Raw genomic sequence first — 22,218 nt, 5'->3', positions numbered from 1 at the left:
CTCAAAACAATCAAAAAAATGAATGATAAAACATTCCAAAATAACATAATCTACACAGGTACCCAATAATGTCACACATGATGCATTTTGAAGGCATAAACAACGCCTTACCAATGGCTTATTACACACACATCAAGGTTCAAACCAGTAATTTATTACATCTGCCTGAAGAACAAATTCAACAAGCGCATAATAAGCACTCAGGCAAATATTAGTTCGAAACATTCACAGGGAGATTGATAGATAATCTATGTATCTGCGCTATGGAAGCAACAAGATCCTAATTAAGCTGTTGTCGGAAGAAATGCTTGTCCGGGTTGACGCTGTGCCAGGGGTCCGTGACATCCAAGGAGCTGCAAAATGACCAATCAACAATAATAAGTTTCATCATATTTCATTTGCTGTTTGATAAGAGTAATTAGCCTGACCACATGATATAAATGGCAATATATAGAACCCTTTTAAATCTGCCGGAACAAAGCTTAGGCGGGTATTTCCCAAGGACTAATTGCTACAAAGAAAAAGACAAATGTGAATGCTCTGGGTAGTAAATGGCATCGGCCTGTTCCAAGTGTCATACCTTTGCATTGACACCATCAGGCACAATCCGGTTTTCTGCCTTCCACTTCACATAATCAGTGCGGCTGAACTTAGTGAACCCCCTGATATATGAAAGAATCATATAAAGCAACAACATATAAATATAAATATATAAGAGCTTAGTAATCAACAATGATCATCTCAAAAAACATAGCTGTGGCAACCACTACCACTCAATAGAAAGCAGGAAATAATTGCATTAGCAGTAGCATAGTATTAACGTAGCATAGCATTAGCAGATTCCCAGTATTAACGTCAAATGTTAATACTAAAGGCAATTTCAGACAATTGAAAATGCAAACTAGTTTATGGAATCTGCATGGAGAGACAAGCAGTAATAGGAACTCAACCCAACTGCGTAAGACTAGCATTTAACTGCACGGAATCCTATGCAAGCAAAGAAAGAACAAAAAAACAAGGATTCAAACGGACGCATGGGACCAATACTGCATACCATTTCCTACTGGCAATGATCTTCTGTCTGCCAGGAAATTTGAACTTTGCACGGCGTAGAGCCTCTTCAGCATGATGGCTGTTGGAATCCTTGCAGCGAACAGACAGCAGTACCTGACCAATGCTAACACGAGCACAGGTACCTTGTGGTTTGCCAAATGCACCCCGCATCCCAGTTTGAAGACGATCAGCACCAGCACATGAAAGCATCTTGTTGATGCGTAAAACATGGAAAGGATGCACACGAACCCTCAAATGAAATGTATCTTTTCCAGCATACTTAGACATGTATTTGTTACATGCAATACGTGCAGCTTCTAACGCCTCACTGGAGACATTCTCTTTCTCCCAGGAGACCAAATGCACACAGAAAGGGAACTCATCCACACCTTTCTTCTTCATACCAACATCATAAATTCTGATCTTTGGGTCTGGCACACCTCTGCAAAACCGTGATTTTGGATACGGTTTATTCTTTATCTGGCGATAACACCTTGCAGGCCCTGCAAAAGTGACATCAATGTCAAGCAAGGGAAAATCATACATTTTCTGTAGATTGGCAGTACCACCACAGAAAAAGAACTGAAAATTTTTAATTGACGATGAGCCCTATGAGCCAGAAAAGCGGCAATTGACTCCAAGTCCATTAAAGATTATTTTCATTCCAATTTTGGAAATTAATTGGAGTTCGCAACGCATTTAAGTTTTATCAGCCATGCAGTAACCCAAGTGAATAACCTCTGTTTGAATCTAGTTCGACAATATAGAAAAAATAATCAGCGTAGGAATGACAGACAAGACATTTTGGATATGCAGAACAGGCTAAAACCTTTCATTTCCTGTTTTCTCAAGGTATCCACACAAAGGAACAGTAATAAAACCCAGAACTTTCTCAATTAAATTATCACTCCATATTTTAATTATATACATAGTGCTAAACCCAAAGCTAAACTATATTGATTACCAACAAAAAGTTGAATCCAAAGGCCTCATGTGATGAGAAAGAGATATACACAACCACAAAACTGAGTTTACAGCATCACAAAATCTACCAAAATGAAGTTTTCTATTTTAGGAAAAACAACTGACAAAAGACAATAGTTCATTAAAAAATATCCTAGTTGGGACTTAGATTTGGCATGTTTCATTTCTAAAACATGTTGTATTTCTTTTTCAGGGACATAAGCGCAAATTAAATTCTCTTTTTCACATAGTTTTCTAATCATCCCCAGTGGATCTAGTAAAATGTAACTAGCGCATACATGCCAGAAGCTACAAAAAAATTGACGCGAGAGAAAGAGAGATAGATAACCTTATCCGCCTCCTGAAACCCTATTCAATTCGTTAAAACAAAACACCCAAAAGCTAGACCGGCCATTGATTCAAAACCGAACAGTTAATACAACGAAATTAGAAAATTCTGATTGGAAAGAAAGAAAAAAAAAAAGAACAGAAATCATGGAGTAATGGCTAAAACATCATTTCCTCAATAATATCAACAGAGCAACACCATTCCTCAATAATACATACAAATTAAAGAAAAAAACTAAAACAAACTTCGACAGGAACGCATGAGCAGCATATATGCTTCCAGAGATTGAAGAAAATAGAGAGAAAAGTTAATTTACTTACTCCTTCCCATTGTCGAACTCCTTGTAGCTTCTCTCACTTTCTCTCTCTACAGTGCAGATGCGAGGCTCCGATCGATCAAACGAGCGGATAAGAATTGAGCTCCTTGGAGACAACAAGAAGTCCATGAATATATTATATATAGAGGAATCTGGGAAGCCAGCCAGGACGTGTGGACTGGGTGGGTTTTACGTGGGAGCGTGCGTCATCAGGCGGAGAAATGGGCCCCCATAAGCCGACTTTATTGGACTGGGCCCAATTTCTTGGATCCCAAGCATCAGGCCTTGATATCGGGCTTCTAAATTCCTTTTTTGGTCTGTGCATGACTCGCCATCCAAATAAATTAAGTTTTAAAGGTATTTCTAAATAAAATTGATAACTATTTAAATTTATTATTATCAAAAGTTGGCGGGATGTACCTTAATTTTATTAGCCGATTATATATTTTATATATTTATATTCTTTTTACATGTTTAAACCATTTGGATCTCATATTTTTTTTTTAATAAGTATTAATTTAGTATTCATATTTTATATCTTTACATCTAAATGTCTAATATTTTAAATAGTACAATTAAAAATAATTTTATTTATTATTGCTCGATAAAACTTCTCTCTTAGCCTTGAAAGAATTTTAGGATATTATATAATACCATATTACTTGATTTAATTCAAAAAATAACATGCTTCACCAACTTCCATTCTTTTTGAACAATTACTCCAAAATAAATTGATCCCATGCTTGACAATAGCATCATCCCACATCTATTTCTACTGAAGCTCACATTCATCATGCTCAATTTTCAACCCACTTAAGCGAAAGCCCAAGTATAATTTGACCTCCAAAGATGGATAAACAATGGGGCAGACCAGATCATATATATATATATAAGAAAACCAATGTGACTGACTGACTACATTCAACACTCTTATGGTATTGACAGCAACCCAACCAAATGTGAAATGGCAAGCCTAACACACATCTTACAAATAAAAAATGAGAAAACATGTTAACCATACAAGACTCGCCAGGACCCTGCTGCTGTCTTCTCCAGAAGGGAAACTATATACATATATATGTATATGATCACCTAGGTGTAATGGTGGGGATAACTCCACTGATAAGGTCACTGCCAGAGACATCTGCAGATACATAAGGATTCTTCACATCAGAGGAAGAAGACGGAGGGCTCACACCCTTCTTAGGATCAGTGGCTGAGGAGTCGGTGGTTCCGGTATCCAAATCTGGCATCATAGACCATATGGTTTCCAGTTCCCGGACCACCTGCGCCATTGAAGGGCGGGCGTCCGTCTCTTCTTGGCAGCACTTAAGAGCCAAGCTTATGAACTTCTCAACGCACTCAGATGGGTAGGATCCCATTCGTTCATCAATGACTGAGAAGATCATTCCAGACTGATGTGCAATGGTTACCTGATGCAGTTGGGAAAAAGAAAAAAAAAAAAAAAGAAGAATAAGAAGATTAAGGAGTAAGAGAGTTTAATGTACATGAAATTGCATCAGGGAAGATAAAGTTCTAACACAGCATCAATAGGACAGAGGCCAATCCAAAAAACCTCAAATAAGTGGCAAATGTACTACCTCGCGCACAATGTTCTTGCCATGTGAGATTGGTTGCATTCCTGTCAAGAGCTCTAGAAACACAACTCCGAGGCTATAAACATCACTTTTATCGGTCAGTTTATGCGTGAGGAAGTACTCTGGATCAAGGTAGCCCTGTTCAGAAAATGCTGTTTGAGTTTTGATCTTGATAACTAAATATCTTAATATGAAAAACAGTCACCCTGAATAAGATGTTTAGAACCCTCAGTGCATCTCAACAAGTCTAAGATGTCAACAATTTGACTAGGGTTCTTTTATCTTTTAAGTTGATTTTAAGCTATCTGACCACAATTATTCCCAACATACTCCACTCTCCACATTGATCTCAAGGGAATTTAAGCAAAACATTGACTTGACATATCCGTCAAAGCACAGATCAAAATAATATGCAGCAGCATAATATGTTTTCACTAATAGATGATACTGAACCACATTGTTCATATAGGCCGTTATTTGATATTTAGAGGCAATTAATTGATGCATGGAAAATGATGCCTTTTATGGTATATTTCTCTACGAGAATTATTATGACTGGAAGGAAACCATAGGTTCTCCATCATAGCCACTTGTAGGAAGGTTGCCGCAAATAAAACATAAAACTGGCCAACTCAACTTGGCCAGCAGGAGAAGAAAGGACAAGAATGACAGCAGCCCATGTAGACAATAAACTGGGTCCTTTAGATGAGGTCAGACCAATGCAAACCCCAAAAATGCAAACTGCTAATGAATTAACCTTGAAATGTGTTTAAAGATCCCAGATCCTTCCTTGGTGAATGCTGCCACACATGGAGGGACATAAAATTCCCGTGCAAAGAACAAGTAAAGCAGAGCCCAAACTGACAAAAACAAAGGGGACCAATATTGCACAGAGAAATACTTCAATCCTAGATTCTGATGCATGTTAGGTTAAGGTTCACCCAAGAACTTGAGCTACCAAAATATGTATTTTCTCTGACAATGGATATATATGATCTGGACAATATATGCTAAAGTGTATGCCAGTAATTTTATTCCAAAGATTGTGAGCAGTCTTTGTAACCTACTACATACCCGATTTCAAACTAATGTGAGTGAAAAATTTTGTGACTAGATGTCATGGAGTCAAGCTTACCGGAGTCCCCTTAACAACAGTAGATACATGAGCAGGCACAATCCCTTCAATATCGGGAACAGGGGCTAGTCGTGAAAGTCCAAAATCAGCAACCTTTGCATTAAATTTAGAATCCAACAATATGTTGCTGGCCTTGATATCTCGGTGAAATATTGGAGGATCAGCCTCTGTGTGTAGGTAGAGGATTCCCTTGGCTGAACCTACTGCAATTCTCAATCTCATAGCAAAACCCAGGGACTCTTTGGACTTACCTGTGTTATCATAGATGTCAAACATCTATCGAATATGACCAAGCAATTACATCATGTACTAAATAATTGGAACTGCTCATTCAGAGCAAGTAAACGCAATTACAAGCAGTGGTGCAAAATTTGAGTTTTCAAGCAGGAACCACCTATTAATCTTGATTAAGAAGCAAAATTAGAGGAAGTTTAAAGAATATACCAGATAAGTGATCCCTCAGGGTGCCGTTGGGCATGAATTCATAAACCAACATCTGCATGCCAAAAGAGTATGTTAAGTTGTCAACTTACTGCTACAAAATAGTATCATACATAAGAAAAATTCACTAGTAAAAAGAAGAGATACGCATAGAGCACCACTAAAATAAATTAGGAATAATATGCATCATAAGATAAATATGTGCCATACAGATACTTCCCAATTGTCCACTACTTATGTAAGGCTCTATGTCTTATTTTTTATACTATGACTTCGCCTTTTCCACTCTGCTTAGACCCCAGCTCCTTTTTTGGGACCAAGGGGTGAGATGGGGGAAGGGGAAGTACTTTACAATCATCTAGTAGACACGAAACCCAGACTTCTTTATCTGTCCTTTATTTTTCTATGATTTTGCTATTGCTCTGTCTTCCATGCTTGTAACACTTTCCCAGAGACTTTGCTTTGCATTAATCTGTTTTGACAATAGTTTGAGTTAATGACAAGTCTGTAGCTTAACTGTCCCAAGATGCACTGCAGTAGACCAAGCAACAGATGGACATGGTGGATTAATATGCTACAAGGAGGCAACTGAATTTAAACATTCAAAAAAGTCAGTAGGTACCTGTTCGCCTTCCTCATCACAGTATCCAATCAAAGACACAAGGTTCCGATGATGTAGCCTCGATAAAAGCTCTATTTCAGTGAGAAACTCCTTTTCTCCCTGCAATGACCCTTCCTGTGCACGTTTTATGGCTACAGCTGTGCCATTAGCTAGAATACCTTTATATACCTTCCCATACCCTCCTTGTCCAATTTGAGCATTAAAATTGCTAGTTGCCAGCGCCATTTCTTCATAAGTGAAGCCTTTGACACCATCAATTTTGATGGAGGTCCTAGACACTGGCAAAATATAATATTGCTCCACCGTCAGATATGATGATGATGGAAAATCTCTCAGCACATGTATCTTTTTGCTTTCAATATCATTGGATCCTAATATAGCCCTAGTTCATAAATTTATCAAAGTGGACCAAACTGAAGTATTTAGACTGTTCAAAGTATCAAAAGCCATATACTTTCCTTGTTTAGAATTTTCAGCCCAAACAAAAAGGATCATTTTTGCTTTCATGCACATATAAATTCGTTGAGCCAGAAATGCAGAATAAACATGGGCATCACAAAGCTGATGTACATATACATGTCCAGCCTTCAAATCCAGTGAAGCATTTATTGGAATCAAGATTAAGGTACTGACTTGTGATCCAAGATGTCATGCATATAAATTTCACATATGTACAGACAAATTTCATATGTAATACTAATTTTCAATTACTTCCTCTAATATCATGGGGCACGGGGGTGGTCCAAAATCAAGTGATATTATGGTGTCTAAAGAAAAATAACCCAAGCAGCTGAAAGCCCCTGCTATGCAATCAAATATTGGACGTAATTAGTGTCAGAAAATGCAGAAGAATGACATTGACTTGGAAAATGAACAATATCAATTCTTTTTAGCTCATTTTACATGAGGATGGACCCTTGGAACCTCATATTTTTCTTCAGAATAAGACTCTGGCTTTTACCTTTCCAAGCACAAATTTCAATCAGCAAACATCAGTGGGTTTCTCAATAATAAACTATTAGGCTACACTTTTTTTCTTTATTTTTAAAAGATACTATAGTCCACATTGCAAATGCCAACAACAACAATCACAAACCGTAATCTCACTAGGTGGGGTCTTACAAATTGAAAATGCCATACATAAATAATTCTTTGACTAGCAGCTGAACTCATAACACTCTTATTCACGACAAGGACTCAACATGTCATTTAAATGAATATTTATGGCAGAATTTACCCAGCAAAGTTGAAGTTGATATTCATAAAACCATATAGTATGGTTTAGAGTTTCTCTTTGTCCTCTATCAGTTATTTGATCAAATTCAAATCCAAACAGCCATGATTAATCATATTCCACATATCTGGTCAATTTCTCCCCCTTCTCTTTGCCCCTTTCTCTTCTTGACCAAGTCTGATATAGAAAGTAAAGCATACAGGAGATAGATATATTTACTGACGAGAACATACTAGTGGTCCCCACCTTGAGGGATTAAGGCTCGGTGTTTCTTATTGGTATATTTCTAGTGGTCTTCCAAGAGATTTTTCTTTTTCTGTTTTGTTTTATGTCTGACTTCAGCGCTTAACTGAAACCAAGTATGGTATTACAATTAATTATCTCACTTTTTGGTAGCTCATAGAAAAAAAAAAAATCATTATTTGTAGTTTTGGTTTAACCCAGCTGCAACATGCATCATCTGCATATCAGCTTAAGAATCTATGGAACTGTACATAGAAATCAGGTAGTACCCATCCATGTTTTATTTTATTTTTTTTACTTTCCTATTTTTGGAAGGTAAGCACATGAGATTAAGAAAAGGGAAGAATAAACAGGAACCTTTCAGTTTCCATGTGCAGTCTGTAAAAGCATTCAAGATAAATTTTGATGTTTATTTAGTTCTTCGAAAATATAACTAGCAAACTCATTATAAACATACTGAGATTGTTTCTATAAATCTCTATATTATAATGTAATTTAAACCGCAGTGTTGATATTTTGAATGCATAATAAAAAATGCAATGCACTGAAATTCAAACCACTGGACAAGACAATAGAAATTCACAATGAAATTACTTGTAACTTTAGATATGGTAACTACAAGATACTCACTTCGACGAGTTTTTATAGCTGCATAGCGTTTCTTTACGTGCCGTCTGAATATAAGAATTGAAACAATTGCAGATAGTATAACTGAACCTGCAACTGTTCCTACCACAATGCCAGCCACTGCACCCTTGCTAATACCAGATCCTGAAGAAGAAGGGAGATCTGCAACATAATTAAGAATCATTAAGCACAAAAAAATTACACCCATACAGAATCCAATCCATTCCTAGATTGAAAAAATAGCAGGTAAGCATGGCTCTGCATTTTGTGGTCTGAAATGAAACAGGCCTGTAAAAATTTTCAGATCAAGGTATTGGTATTTCACAATTCTAGAAGAGTCAATATAACATTAGCTGCCAAATAAAAGTTTTCAGACGAACATTCTGCATAAGGGCCCCAAAGAGTAAAGTTGAGAAGCTCATAAGGTCCAAAGATGTCACTATCAGGAATCATCCATCCTGTAAACATGCTCCGAATTCGTAGAACCTCGCTCCCATTGAAGTAAGAAGAGTTGTTATCAATGTAATTAGGAAAAATCTTCAAGAACATCTTCAGCCGAGGGCCATCTTGCCAAATGAATGAAGAAAGATTGAGCTGATATAACTCCAACTTAAGACCAGAGGTTAGGTAACCCTCAAATTCGTACGTGTATGGCAGAAAATCAATGAACCCGGGGCTTTTCAACCGATATCCAACAAACAGAGGTGCAGCACAGTAGCATGGTACCGGAGATGCTGGGGCATACTCAAGAGGGTAAGGGCATGATTGCACTGGACAACTGCTATTGGAGTCTATTGAGCTCACAAAACTACTGATATATGGACTAATAGCTCCACAGAACTGGGCCAGGTTGGCACTTGAGCATAGAGGATTTCCTTGAAGCCTGAATTATTCACACAACAAACAGACAAGAGGGACTTGATCAATCTCAACATACTGTCTTTATCAACACACAACTAACATCTATAAATGGAAATGATAGCTTTTGCTGAGAAAACACATTAATATTAAGAAACATTTCATCACAGATGTAAAATGGAGAGCAAACCTAACAGTGACGTTTGGAGGAAGGTCAATACTGCCCGAAATATTTGAAAGCTCATTGTTCTGAAAATCCCTACAGTAATCAAAGAGCATCAGTGTATCATGTAATTAAGATCAGCCAACTAATGCATTAAGGCTCAAGCTATCAGAGTATAAAGACTGCTACAATGCAGATCCCAGAATGAGTAAGCTGAAACTTTCAACAACCCAATAAATTGCAAGTGATCACTGGTTCAGTACAGAAATTTAAATTTGAATTTGTGAAACAAGTACGAGATGCTTGGGGATGCACATGCAACAAAGAAACTGAAACTTGCAACAAATCTTCAACTTTGTTGTTAACAACGAGGTGCTTGAGAATGCACATGACCATGTGCACTTTCATGAAAATTAATATCAAAGCCTATTAAAAAATAAAAAGTAAAAATGCGTCTGACCTAGCATCCCAAAGTTATATTAATATGTTATCTAAAAAAAAAGTTATATAAAACTTGTTAAAAATCATTTCAGCTTAAAAGACGAGATAGATCACACCACACACAGGTGCTGACTCACAAGACAAAGAGACAGTACAACAGACAACCTCTTCATTTCAGGTCTTCAAAACTTACAGAATGAGTGTCTCGTTAGAAGTCTTATTTTGCCATAATACAGATGGGACAGAACCATTTAGCGCATTGTTCGCAAGGTACCTGAAATACAGATAGGATACAGAAATAAATCCAATCAATTGATTATTTCATTATAATAGCAGCTGTTGGCACATTCAGTAAATAAAGTACATGGACACTTATTTTGGATGTTTTTTAAGTGCAATCTGTTTCCAAACTTCATATCATTCATGGAAGTGCACAATATATATATATATATATAGATAGATAGATACTAGAAGAAAAAAGAAACAGTTGAAGAGCCCTCACAGTCTCTGAAGTCGAGGAAGGCCCGAAAAGTTGGCAGGAATAGTTCCGGATAGATTATTGTTCGATAAATCACTGCATAATTATCATTGGCAATTGGTTCAGAAGTCCAGAGAATTGCTAGAATCATAGATTACTTTTACAACACACATATAAAAGAATTCAAATAAAAATAGTTTGTAGTAGCAGATTAAAGATGGGAATATGCTTACATAGTTGTCATATACTCGTGAAGCTTGTCAGGTGGTATCAGTCCACTAAGCTGGTTTGAACTGAGATCACTGAGATACAAATATCAAAACGAAATTGAACATAATCAGCATTTGCAAGGAAGATATTAATTTCTACTTTGTCTTCAATTTATGAGTCACAAAACTTTGCTTCACCGATGGATTTAGATTGCATCAATGATAGGATGACTTTAACTATAAAAGATTTGAAGAGATTATACAAAGGTGAAAGTAAAGTGCCTAAAGGAGCCACTTGCAAGTAATCATCCATAATATGTTAATAGATACTCAACAACTTACATGTATGAAAGATTTGAGATTCTGCTCAGGTCAGGGATAGGTCCTTGCAAGCCACAGTTCCTCAGACTCCTGATACAGGAAAGAAAACAGCTTCAAAACCAATAGTAACTCAAAAATCAGAGAAATAGATATTATGAAGCTAAAACATCATCACTCTTTTCTTAACAAACATTGTGAACCAAAAGCATTATTCCTCTCAGCATAAGTCTCATTCAGAGACATATAGGAGATTATGACACTTTTTTTTTCCTGCTCTGACCTTTCTACTTTACTAACAAAACAAAAGTCGATGCACTTACAACTTCAACAAATGAGACATGTTCCCATATGAAGGTGGTATCGTCCCATCAAAATGGTTATTATCAAGTTGACTGCCAAAACAGAAAAATGCCAGAAAAACAATTATATAACAGTAATAATAATGACTTGTAGGAGGGAAGCATTTGTTTCCTTGGTAATAATGATGAAAAAAATGAAAATCAATATTCAGGAGCTGATCTACAGATACAATGACAAGGTCAAAGTCAAACGCAAATAAGTACTGCATATGTTATTCTTCAGCTGACATATTCTGCATGCCAACAGAACAGAGTTAAACATTCCAGTTACCTGGGTGGTTCTTTCAAAGCATAAACCAGAGAATGTGTAATGTGCTTAACCTTCAATTCAAATTAGCACAATGTTCACATTGGAATACCAAGCTTCTCATTAATCTCTGGCACTAATTTATATCTAACCCAGTGTCTTGCTGGTTGCCACTTTCAAATTAAAGGCAGGTTTCTTAATATCCCTAAAGTTGGATACCTTTCTTACAGGAATAGTTATCTCACAAGAATGGTCAGAAGCTGATATCAGTGACCAAAGGCTTGCTGAACTATGCAGGCTCTCTCTATTTATCTTTTGGACAAGACACTAACTCCAGTCTCCACTGACTATACCACTGGGAATATGAAACTTTTTTCATCAATTTCCCCGTTCAGATCTTCATTTACCAAAACTAGTTGTCAACTATATTTCTTTTATGCTCTTGGCTTTGCTTGGGAGTCAAGTTCTCCCCCTCTCTCTCTCTCTCTCTCATTTTTTTTATCTTCAATTCAATGACGATCCTTTTTCTCTTATTTTTATTAAGTACACAAAGTCAGTCATAAAGGGGAAGCCTTGGTAGCAACAGGTAAGGTTGCTCCTTTTGTGACTGGAAAGTCACGGGTTCGATTTATGGAAATAACCTCTTTGAAAAGAAAGGGGTAATCCTATGTACAATAACGACCCTCGCCCGGCCCTTGCAAAGAACACGGGGGCGGGGGAGCCTCATGCACTGAGGACGCTCTGTACAAAGTCAGTCATCCTCTGTCCTTTCAAATCAGTCTCTCAAAGATAATAAGGACTTAAATTTATTCTGAGAACTGTCATTTCTTTTTCTATTACAGTTCATTTAATTCACATTAAACAATTATCTATTTAATGCATGGTAAAGACCACCAGAAAAATCAAGCTTTTGAATTCCAGAAAGAATTTGATGGTTGAAAACCAAGTACAAACTACATGATTCTCTGGGATCCTCTTACAAATGCAGGGGTAAATTTTCACTATTTCTACCCATGCTTTCTACTTCTGATTTGGTATTCTATCCCTATTCCATTCAATCTCATCTGCTTTAGTTCCTGCTTTGATGTTTCTCCTACAAGGTACCACTGATGTCATTTAATAAGTTTAGTCCCATAAATATGTTTACAATCATTACCCTTTTCTTTTTCTTCTTTTGCTTATTTCTGCCCTTTACCAGTCCATCTTAAAGTGGCAAGAAAGGAAAATAAAATATGTGATCAGAAAGTTATAATGGGTCATTCTCATGTAAACCTAATTCCTTTCTAAATTTTTCATATATCAAATAAGTTGTTTTAAATAGAATAATTCAGTACCACAACCTAACGGGCCATAGAAGAACAACCATAGCAACTACAAGGCAGCTAATAAGTTAAATATGAATGCTAAAAACTTTTTAGGTAAAACCCATACAGTATTAGTAGACTCGGCAGTTTGGCAAGCTCTGGTGGAAGATAGCCTGACAAGTTATTGTTGTCCAGTAGCCTGCAGAGGTTTATATCATTAGCACTGAACCAAAGAGTTCGAAAGGCTTCAGGCACAAAAGAAGATTTAATTACCATTTTTGAAGTAAAAGAAGATAAATGTTACCAACTTACATGTGAACAAGACTTGGCAGTACAGAAAGTTCTGGAGGGATATGCCCACTGAGGGAATTGTTGTTCATGTGACTGCTCAAAGTACAAAGAGTAGTATAATATTTCTTGAGTAAGAGTAAAGAAACAACAGGTTAAGCATAAAAAAAAAACAATAACAATGATAATGGTAAGCAATAAGCATCAGCTATCATAGCAAAATATCTGGCCAGTAAAAGAAACCCTTACAAGTGCTTAGTTTTATTCAAGTTCGCAAAGGACTTAGGTATTGGCCCAGAAATTTGGTTCTGGTCAATCTGAATTCTATCTAAATTTGGAAGATAACCAAGCTCTTCAGGCAAAGAACCAGTGAGATTATTTCCATTCAAGAGCCTGAAAAACAGCAATTCCACATACAGAATCAGTAACATCCAAAAAGGGAGAGCACTTCCACATTACTCAGATTGTTTTTTGGAGAACTCTACATTAGTCAAATGCCAGGTAAAAACAATATATTAATGACTATTTCTATACATGTTTAGATAGACTAATCATTCCAACAACTCAGAATTATGAAGTCTTCCTTCTGATGAGTACAAGCTCAAAATTTTTCTTTCTTTTCTAAGAAGTACAAAGCAGAAATCTTTAAGAATTAAGATGCATGAACCAAGTAGCATGGCTAAACCATCTACCAAAACACCATTACTACTTACAAGAGTTCTAAAGATTTGATATTGCCAATCTCCTTTGGTATACTCCCAGTTATCTTGTTCCACATAACATCCCTTTAGGATCAAAAGAGAAAAACATATCAGCATACAAAAAGAAAAGTATTATCCACCTGTATAGCAGAAAGAACTTAAGCCCAGGGACGATTGCTGGAGCAAAAGAGGAATAGAAAATTGCTATATGTTCCAAAGGTCTTATGACTCACAATATTATCATATGAGAAAAGCTGCCGAGCTCTGGAGATAAACTTCCTGACAGTTTCATATTCATTAGGTTCCTGCAAAAGAAAATATAAAGCAACCAGGGTTTATTGCAAGGTTATGAGATGAAGAAACAATAAACGAGTAACCCTGTTCGCGACATTACAGACACACTGCTGGCAAATATCAAACCATTGAACTTTTTCTTAACATACTATTGTAACAAAAGACACAGATTGATATCCTGCTATATACTCCAGCAACATTATTTTAGCTTAAATTTAAAAATTCTTATGCTTGCTATCTACCGCAGGTTGACTTTTCTTTAAACAAAATTGCACATAAAAAAAGTAGGAAAGATGAAATCATACAATTCTCGGAGATGTAGATAGCCATCATCCATTGAAGTATTGAAGCACAAAACCCCAGTCCAATTTGACGTACATGGATCTCCTCGATTCCAATTGGTCAAATTGCGATTTGTGTCGATCAAACTTTTCTTAATGGCACGCAATGCTGCAACTGAGATTATCATAAAGGGTCGTCAGAATTTCCTAAACATGAGATTGTTTTAAAAGGTCATCATCAATATATTTAAACACAGCTTAAATAAGACATTTGAAACTGCTTCTTCCAAGGACTTTAAACAGGCATCCTCCAGCTCAAATCGGACAAAAGAAATTCAAATTAAGGCCTAAACACTAAAATCAATTTTAGAATATGAAATAAAAACAAAAGCAAGCGTTACCTTCAGTAGGGTGAGTAACCTGGCCATCCACCCCAATAAGCAGACAATACCAACTGAGCCACACAACAAAAGTGGCTCCGAAGAACCAAACCCTTGGCCGTAACATCTGAACGCCTGGGAATAGACCAGAAATATTCCCGAACAAGTTTTGTAAGCCCAGCACTAGAAAATATCTGAACTAACTGAAACTGATAGAAAGCAAGAATAAGCAAACATATTGAAGAATAGGGTTTTATATGCATTAAAGAAGCTCCATTGACAGTCGCTTACAACCTTCGAAATGAATAAAAGAAAAAGAAAAAGAAAGAAACAAATAAAACCCAAGACGAATGAAGGAATTCCATAAGTAAGTACAAATCTAACTATTACATGTGCGAGTGTTAATCAGACGTATTTGTTGGATAAAGAAAGAGAAGGGAACCTTGAGGAGAGAGAGGCGGAGGAAGCTGGGAGTGGGTATCTGATTCTCTCTGTATCTGATGTGTTTCTCCTGGGGGAAGAAAAAGAAAAGGAGAAATGGAAAAGCATGAAAGGAGTTGGCAATTGATTGACTGGGTCTGCCACTGCAACTGCTGGGAAGGTAGAGAGAGAGTGGGGGGTGACGATAACGAAGGAAGCCATCGTTTTCACCTGGCTTTTAAAAAATTGAAAATTGCAGCGTTGTGGGTTTCGCCTTATTAATTGACTTTTGCTAGAGTAGTTGTTCGTTGAGCAATTCCACGTCTTCACCTGGGCCAAAACCAAACTACAGAGAGAGAGAGAGAGAGAGAGAGAGAGAGAGGAGAGAAGAACAAAACACATGCAACGAAGAAGAACGGGACTGCACTGCACGCCCCGCGGGTGGCTCTCAGTGTTAGGAATAGGGAGTCGACATGCCTAATAAGGTCTTTAAGTTGGAAATTTTTTAAAAATATTATATATAAGGATTATATTATAATTTATTTAAGAGTGTGGATTGAGCCGACTCTCACCTTCCCTCGGGACTAGCGATTGGAGAGCCTACACCTTTAGTTGCCATGAATAAATTTAAATTTAAGACTTTAATTTGCCCTTTTTTTCTTAGTTGTTTTATTTTTTATTTTTTAAAAAAATAACAAAATAATATTTTCCACATTTTCTATTTTATTCTAAAATGAGAGAAAAAAATTAAAACAATATTAAAATCTGATAAAATTATCAAACAATATGTTTATTAACAAACAACCCAAAGAATTAAATCCCAGTGGATGGTGCCATTTGGCTACAATTCTTGCATTTTTTATATATATATATTTTTTTATATCTAAAGTCATTCATATCTTAGGTCGGGAGAGTAATAATAATTTTTATTATATTAACATTAATTCACTTATTCATAACGAGTGAAAAGACGCATCTTTTATTTAAAAATCATATATTTTACGAACAAAAGGGAAGGAAGATAGTCTTATAATTGAATTGAATTTAGGAGCGTGCTTTAATGGAATAATAATACTTGTTAATATCGCATGTTAAAATGTGAATTGGCTTCTGTGTGGTGTGACTTTAATTAGTTTAATCAAATGTGTTAGTCTTTGGACAATTTTACTATTTTTTTTTTCAAATTTCAATATATATATATATATATGTTACCAAGTTGATGGCAAACCTAACCTGCCATTATTGTATGTCCCAAATCAGAGTGGTTGTGTGTCATTGTTTAATTAATTGTAGGAACTACACAAACACCTATATATAATATAATATATATATAATTATTATATTATATACATCGAACAACATAACATCTACCTTATATAGACAAAATTAGAGAAAATGCGTAAGCTCCACAACCCCTCCCCATACATACTTGGGTCGAGAAGGAGAACATTTTTCATAATATATATACATATATAGATATAGATATAATTGATGAATATTTTACTTACCCATCAAATTAACTTTAACTGATTTCAGATTTATTCTAAAGTTTTAATTTTATCAACTTACCTCTTATTTATTGTAAATTATTAGAATGTAAAATAGGAACTCTATATGACTCCATTAAGATAATATTCGTTAATCAATATATAGGTTGAAAAAAATAAAATATAAAAAGCATTTCAAACAAAAATATTTTTGATTGTATTTGTTAAATTTATCTGACGATACTTAAAAAATAAGTTACGTAACTTTTTATTTGAGTTTTTTAGATAAATTTGTCTCTTTCCTTTCAGATAAATTTATCTTGATCCTTACAGATAAAAAAAAATAACATATATGTCCTTTAATACATTCTAAAAAATTTAACAATTTGATAAAAAATCTAGAATATTTCTTGCTCTTTATCTTGACCATTTCATATTTTGATATGAAAAATATTATAATCTTATCTTGATATAATATTATTTTATTTATTTTAACAAATATTACTTAAGTGAGATAGTGAGATAATAAATGGTGGCGGTTATCTTGATGGAAGAAATTGTTTGCAACTGTTACATTAAGCAATTATCGATCTTCTTTCTTTTTATAAATTAATAGAAAACTCACAAAAAAATAAATTGTTCTAACAATTTTTGTAATTAAAGTCAAAAGAGATAAACTAATTGAAATGAGATCGAGTCAAGTTATAAGAAGATTAAGTGCTTTTTGATCGTAAGATGATGCTTATCATCAATCAACTTAGGTACTCAATTTTGATTTTTAAGAATATATAATATAGCATGGGATCATATTAATTTTACGATCCTGAAATAATTATATAGAACACCCAAATAAGAGTTTAGAAATAATAATTAACATAATATGACTAACAAATTTTAAAAGTATAAAATGACGAATTTAATGCGGAAACCGGAATGTCAACTCTTGATAGAGAAAACACCCAAATTGTGCCCAATACATTCAATTGAGATCGACAATTGCGTACGTGGCGACAATCTACCTGCCTATTATTTGGCCATTTGTCTAATATCCCATAATTACACTCATTAGAATTTGAAAGTTTCCAACAACCAAACAAAACATATATATATATATATATAATGTTTAGGCGACTGGACCGGGGGGATAAGAAAAAGAAAGGCTGGGGTTGAATAGTCATTCAACATTGGTATGAGATAAGGTGATAAAATATTAGCCGTTGAAGAGATCAAATTACTCGGTAATACACGTAATTTGGTAATGTTTTTATTATTATTATAATATAATAATGGCGTTTACTTGAACAACTGGTGATATTGATGGCTTAATTTGTGAAACTAAAAAATATTTTTACACAAATGACTGCTAAAATGTGACCAAATTATCTGTTTAGATTACTTAATTTTAAAGTGTATATATATGTGCTCGATTTAGAATTGGCTTATGGAAATAAATTGCCATCATCACACTCTTCTGGAAGCAAGCAAGGAAGCATGGGGTTCAGTGTGAACGGGTAGGGGATGCGATGCGGGCGGGGCAGTTAGTTTTTACCAGGTAAATGTAAATGTAATGTTCATTTTAGCATATTTTAATGTTACAAGCTCAGAAGTCATTTTCTGAAGCTCACAGGACATTTTAGGGGGTACGGAAATTCTGAACTACCCATCCCATGTGTCATGACTACGATTTTATCTCTATTAAGTGGTTGTTACGTTTAAGTTGTGGTTGCAAGCAAATTAAGAAAGGGGAAAATTAAGGCAGGGAAGTTGATAGCCCAACATCAGAATCGCGGTTCGAGCTGGGCCTTGTACGTGGGCGGGCCCAGCCCACCCACCCGTCATGGACGGAAGATGGAGCAGCAGCCCAACAGTAGTAACTTGATGATGATAATCCTGCAACTCTTATCATAGTAATTTAAAAAAAAAAAAAAAAAAGAGCAGAAAATATTTCAAGCGAAATGTTCCGAGTAGAACGACGTCAATGGCATGCCGAGTAATTAAAAGGCAGGCAAGGCATCTCGATGAATCCCCCATTATAGAGAGAGGGAGAGGGCTCGGCTCCGGTAGTCTTGTCGCCAACCATATACATATGTATGTTTGGCAACGCAGTGGAGATAATTAATTAATTAATTTCACAGATTCGAGGGTTGATGCTGATCCTGTTGCTAAATGCATTCTTCTTGTTCGTTTCTTATGAGGTTTAAGAATCTTATTGCGTAAATTGATTTGCTTGCATTTGTCTCATCTACCATCTCCAAACTAACAATAATAATAATATTCAACAAGACGTGTAATACAAATGCTGCGACCTATATTTTAGGGTGTGTTTGATGATCACACACTTTTTTTATCACCTTGACTCGTGTTTGATTGCATACTTTTTTCATAAAAAATAGTCAATTTCTACTCAAATTTTAACTTTTATAGTGTATGATTAACCAATTTTTTCATGAAAAATATTTTCTTACTTTGACTCACGTGACCCTCATTTCTCACTTTTACTGGAATTCATTTTTCCATGGAGAAGTTGAAATAGAATTTCCAAGTAAGGAGAGATTGAGCAATCTGGCAAAAGTAGAGAAGAAAAAGAATGGCCAAACGAGAGGGCGAGCAAGAGGCATCGGCTGAGAAGACAACGGCCATGGTGACAGGGGAAGCTCAACAGTGGCGGGTAGTGATAACGGCGATGGCAACGACAGCGACGGAGAAGGACTGAGTCGGAGAAGCGGCGAGCAAGAACAGTGGCCATTGAAAGCGACGATGGAGGTAGTGACGACGGCCATGGGGTAGCAGCGGCCATGACATCCTCAAGTTGTATGTATATATATATATGTATATATATTTAATTTTTTTAAATATTTTATGTAATATATTTAATTTTTTTAGATAATTCTTTATAATTTAATTAATCTAATCAAACACATTCAATTGATATTTTAACTGAAATTTAATTTTAAGTAATTCAATTTTCTATAATTTATTTTATTTTCATTCAAATTTTACTCATGCAATCAACCGCAAAAAAAGGCATGTGTGTGTTGAAAACTCCTATGCGCGCGCGTGTGTGTGTGTTGAAAAATGGAACCGATGTAGAACTGACATTTTAAATAAATTTCAATGTTTTGTATACACAAATTAAACACGATATTGTATTCACATACATTAATTAGTAATAATTGTCATATATTCTCTTATTATAAAAAATTAATATATGAAGGTAAATCCCCTTCTTGTTACCTTGTCTTTCCCGTGCTTGAAAGACAAGGTTTGAGTTTACTTTCTATTAAGCCTACTCATTCTCTATTTTGCATTCAACTCCTCCACAATTATGAAAGTTTTTTTCTTTATCATAGATAGTTTTTATTAACTAAAATATAAATCATAAAAGATAAGATATGAAAAGTATTCTAAACTTTTATCATTTTCAACGTGTTTATTAAATTTATATGGCGATTTTTTTTTTAAAAAAAAGTCACGTAACTTTTTATTTAAAATTTTCTAAATATGCTTATCTCTCAATCCATCAAAATAAACATATTTTTGACCTTTTATATTAGAAAAAATGATACTTATGTTTTTTAGTGCATTTCAAAAAATTTAACAAACAGTTTGATAAAAATTTTAGAATACTTTTTAACCTTATATTGATCCTTCTATATCTTTGTGCAAAAAGCATTTCAACCTTATTTTAATACAATTTTATCTTACTTATTTTAACAAACATTACTTTAATAAGATATTCATTTGTCGGAGATTATTAAATCCCGAATTGCCTAATCTATTATGAAAAAAAATGTCACACTCTATTTGTCGGGATTAGTTTTGGCACTGGACACCAAAGAGGGGGCTAAATTGGGTGATTGAGAAAACAAATTTTTTTTAGGAAGTTTTAAGAAGATAAAAATTAAAACAATGAAACGTAAAAAATAAATACAAAAATAAACACAAGGATTTATAGTGGTCTGGCTAAACCAAGCATAATCTACTTTCTTAAGTCTTCACTAAGGATTTAAAACACTTCACTAAAACCTCTTACTACACCAGGTAGACCCTCTAGCATAAATCACTAGGAATTACAAACCTCATACTTAGACACTCTTTAGCAATAAGTTAGAAAATACAACCTCCTACAAAATTCGATAAGCCCTTTAGGTCACAAACTAGAAAATACAAAAATGATGTATAAATAGAAGATTTGAGAGTATACACTCCTAGTTATAATGATATCTCAAATAAACACAAGGGTTGAACAAAATTATACAAATGATAATCAAAACTTATAGAGAGAAAAATGATAGCACAAATACAATTGAGAAGTATGAATAATTTTTGTAAACTCAATTCAGCTCATTCCTATCTATTGATCTTCTCAAGTTTTTCACCTGACTGTATTAATAGGTTACACAAAAGTATGAAGCAAAACTAGTAATTTGTAACCATTAGAGCCTATAAAACTATTTATTAGAGATAAAAACAGTTAATAAAAAATGATGCAGTAGCGGTCGACTACACATGATAAAAACAGTTTGATTGCACATTTTTTTTTATTAAAAATAGTCAATTTCTACTCAAATTCTAACTTTTATAATACTTGATTAATCAATTTTTTCATGAAAAATATTTTCTTACTTTGATTTACGTATTTGATTGCATACTTTTTTTCATTAAAAATTGTCAATTTCTACTCAAATTCAAACTTTTGTAGTATATGATTAATCAATTTTTTCATGAAAAATATTTTCTCACTTTGATTCACGTGACTCTCGTTTCCCATTTTTACTGGAATTCTTTTTTTCATTGGAGGCTGGAATAGATTTTCCGGACAATGATAGATTGAGCGATCTGGCAAAGGCAAAGGAGAATAAAAATGGCCAAACGAGAGGACGAGCAAGAGGCAGCGGCCGAGGGGACAACGGTGATGGTGACAAGGGAAGCTCGACAGCAACGAACAATGATGACAGTGATGGCAGCGACATCGACGGACTAAGCGAGAGAGAGGAACTGAGTGAGAGAAAAGGCGAGCGAGAGCGGTAGCCAATGACGACAACGACGGCCATTGAAGGTGACGACAATGGAGGTAGCAACGGCGACAGCCATGGGGGCAGTGGCGGTCATGGTATCCTCAAGCTGTATGTATGTATATATATTATATATTTGATTTTTAAAATATTTTGTGTAATATATTTAATTTATTTTTAGATAATTTTTTAAAATTCAATTAAGCCAATTAAACATTTTTAATTAATATTTTATTTGTAATTTAATTCTATATAATTCAATTATCTGAAATTTATTTTCTTTTTACTCAAATTCTGCCCTTATAATCAATCAAGCGAAGAGAAAGTTTTCCCTTATCTGTGTTTGTGTCTTGAAAAATGGAACCGATGTAGAACTGACATTTTAAATAAC

General features: G+C 34.9%; 2 protein-coding genes across 4 annotated transcripts; both read right to left on the bottom strand.

The window, feature by feature from the left end:
* Positions 1-59: 59 nt before the first annotated feature.
* On the bottom strand, positions 60-2,832 carry LOC127803330 (60S ribosomal protein L10-like). Its single transcript, XM_052339472.1, has 4 exons — positions 2,686-2,832; positions 1,055-1,556; positions 581-662; positions 60-353 (listed from the first exon to the last, which is right to left on the bottom strand). Exons 1-4 carry the CDS (start codon positions 2,693-2,695, stop codon positions 285-287), a joined length of 663 nt encoding a protein of 220 aa, XP_052195432.1. The 5' UTR covers positions 2,696-2,832; the 3' UTR covers positions 60-284.
* A 699-nt stretch (positions 2,833-3,531) lies between these two features.
* Positions 3,532-15,662, bottom strand: LOC127808138 (probable LRR receptor-like serine/threonine-protein kinase At1g06840). 3 transcript variants are annotated; one of them, XM_052346552.1, is made up of 21 exons: positions 15,348-15,662; positions 14,927-15,040; positions 14,550-14,700; positions 14,184-14,255; positions 13,963-14,034; positions 13,499-13,642; positions 13,274-13,345; positions 13,089-13,160; positions 11,372-11,443; positions 11,073-11,141; positions 10,755-10,823; positions 10,546-10,617; positions 10,237-10,317; positions 9,630-9,698; positions 8,962-9,464; positions 8,585-8,743; positions 6,478-6,755; positions 5,859-5,910; positions 5,415-5,665; positions 4,283-4,417; positions 3,532-4,114 (listed from the first exon to the last, which is right to left on the bottom strand). In XM_052346552.1, exons 2-21 carry the CDS (start codon positions 15,030-15,032, stop codon positions 3,770-3,772), a joined length of 2,844 nt encoding a protein of 947 aa, XP_052202512.1. In that variant the 5' UTR covers positions 15,033-15,040; positions 15,348-15,662; the 3' UTR covers positions 3,532-3,769. The 3 variants fall into 3 exon arrangements, with proteins under 3 accessions (XP_052202512.1, XP_052202496.1, XP_052202503.1); XM_052346536.1 differs by having other exon boundaries at positions 14,927-15,114; positions 15,348-15,661; XM_052346543.1 differs by having other exon boundaries at positions 14,927-15,108; positions 15,348-15,661.
* Between the last annotated feature and the right edge of the window lie 6,556 nt (positions 15,663-22,218).

Source organism: Diospyros lotus, chromosome 1, assembly GCF_014633365.1.
Source record: "Diospyros lotus cultivar Yz01 chromosome 1, ASM1463336v1, whole genome shotgun sequence".
Lineage (NCBI taxonomy): Eukaryota > Viridiplantae > Streptophyta > Magnoliopsida > Ericales > Ebenaceae > Diospyros > Diospyros lotus.
Note: the sequence above shows the minus strand (reverse complement) of the source record. Positions and strands in the feature narration are given on the sequence as shown.

Excerpts from the sequence above, each read along its gene's own strand:
- LOC127803330 (XM_052339472.1), bottom strand. Across the intron at positions 663-1,054 it reads ATCATTGCCAGTAGGAAATG|GGGGTTCACTAAGTTCAGCC; the intron begins GTATGCAGTATT and ends TTCATATATCAG. Across the intron at positions 354-580 it reads CTGATGGTGTCAATGCAAAG|CTCCTTGGATGTCACGGACC; the intron begins GTATGACACTTG and ends GTCATTTTGCAG.
- LOC127808138 (XM_052346552.1), bottom strand. The coding sequence starts at position 15,032 with ATGTTACGGCCAAGGGTTTGGTTCTTCGGAGCCACTTTTGTTGTGTGG. Across the intron at positions 13,643-13,962 it reads ATCAAATCTTTAGAACTCTT|GCTCTTGAATGGAAATAATC; the intron begins GTAAGTAGTAAT and ends GCTGTTTTTCAG. Across the intron at positions 10,824-11,072 it reads ATCTCAAATCTTTCATACAT|TGATCTCAGTTCAAACCAGC; the intron begins GTAAGTTGTTGA and ends TTTGTATCTCAG.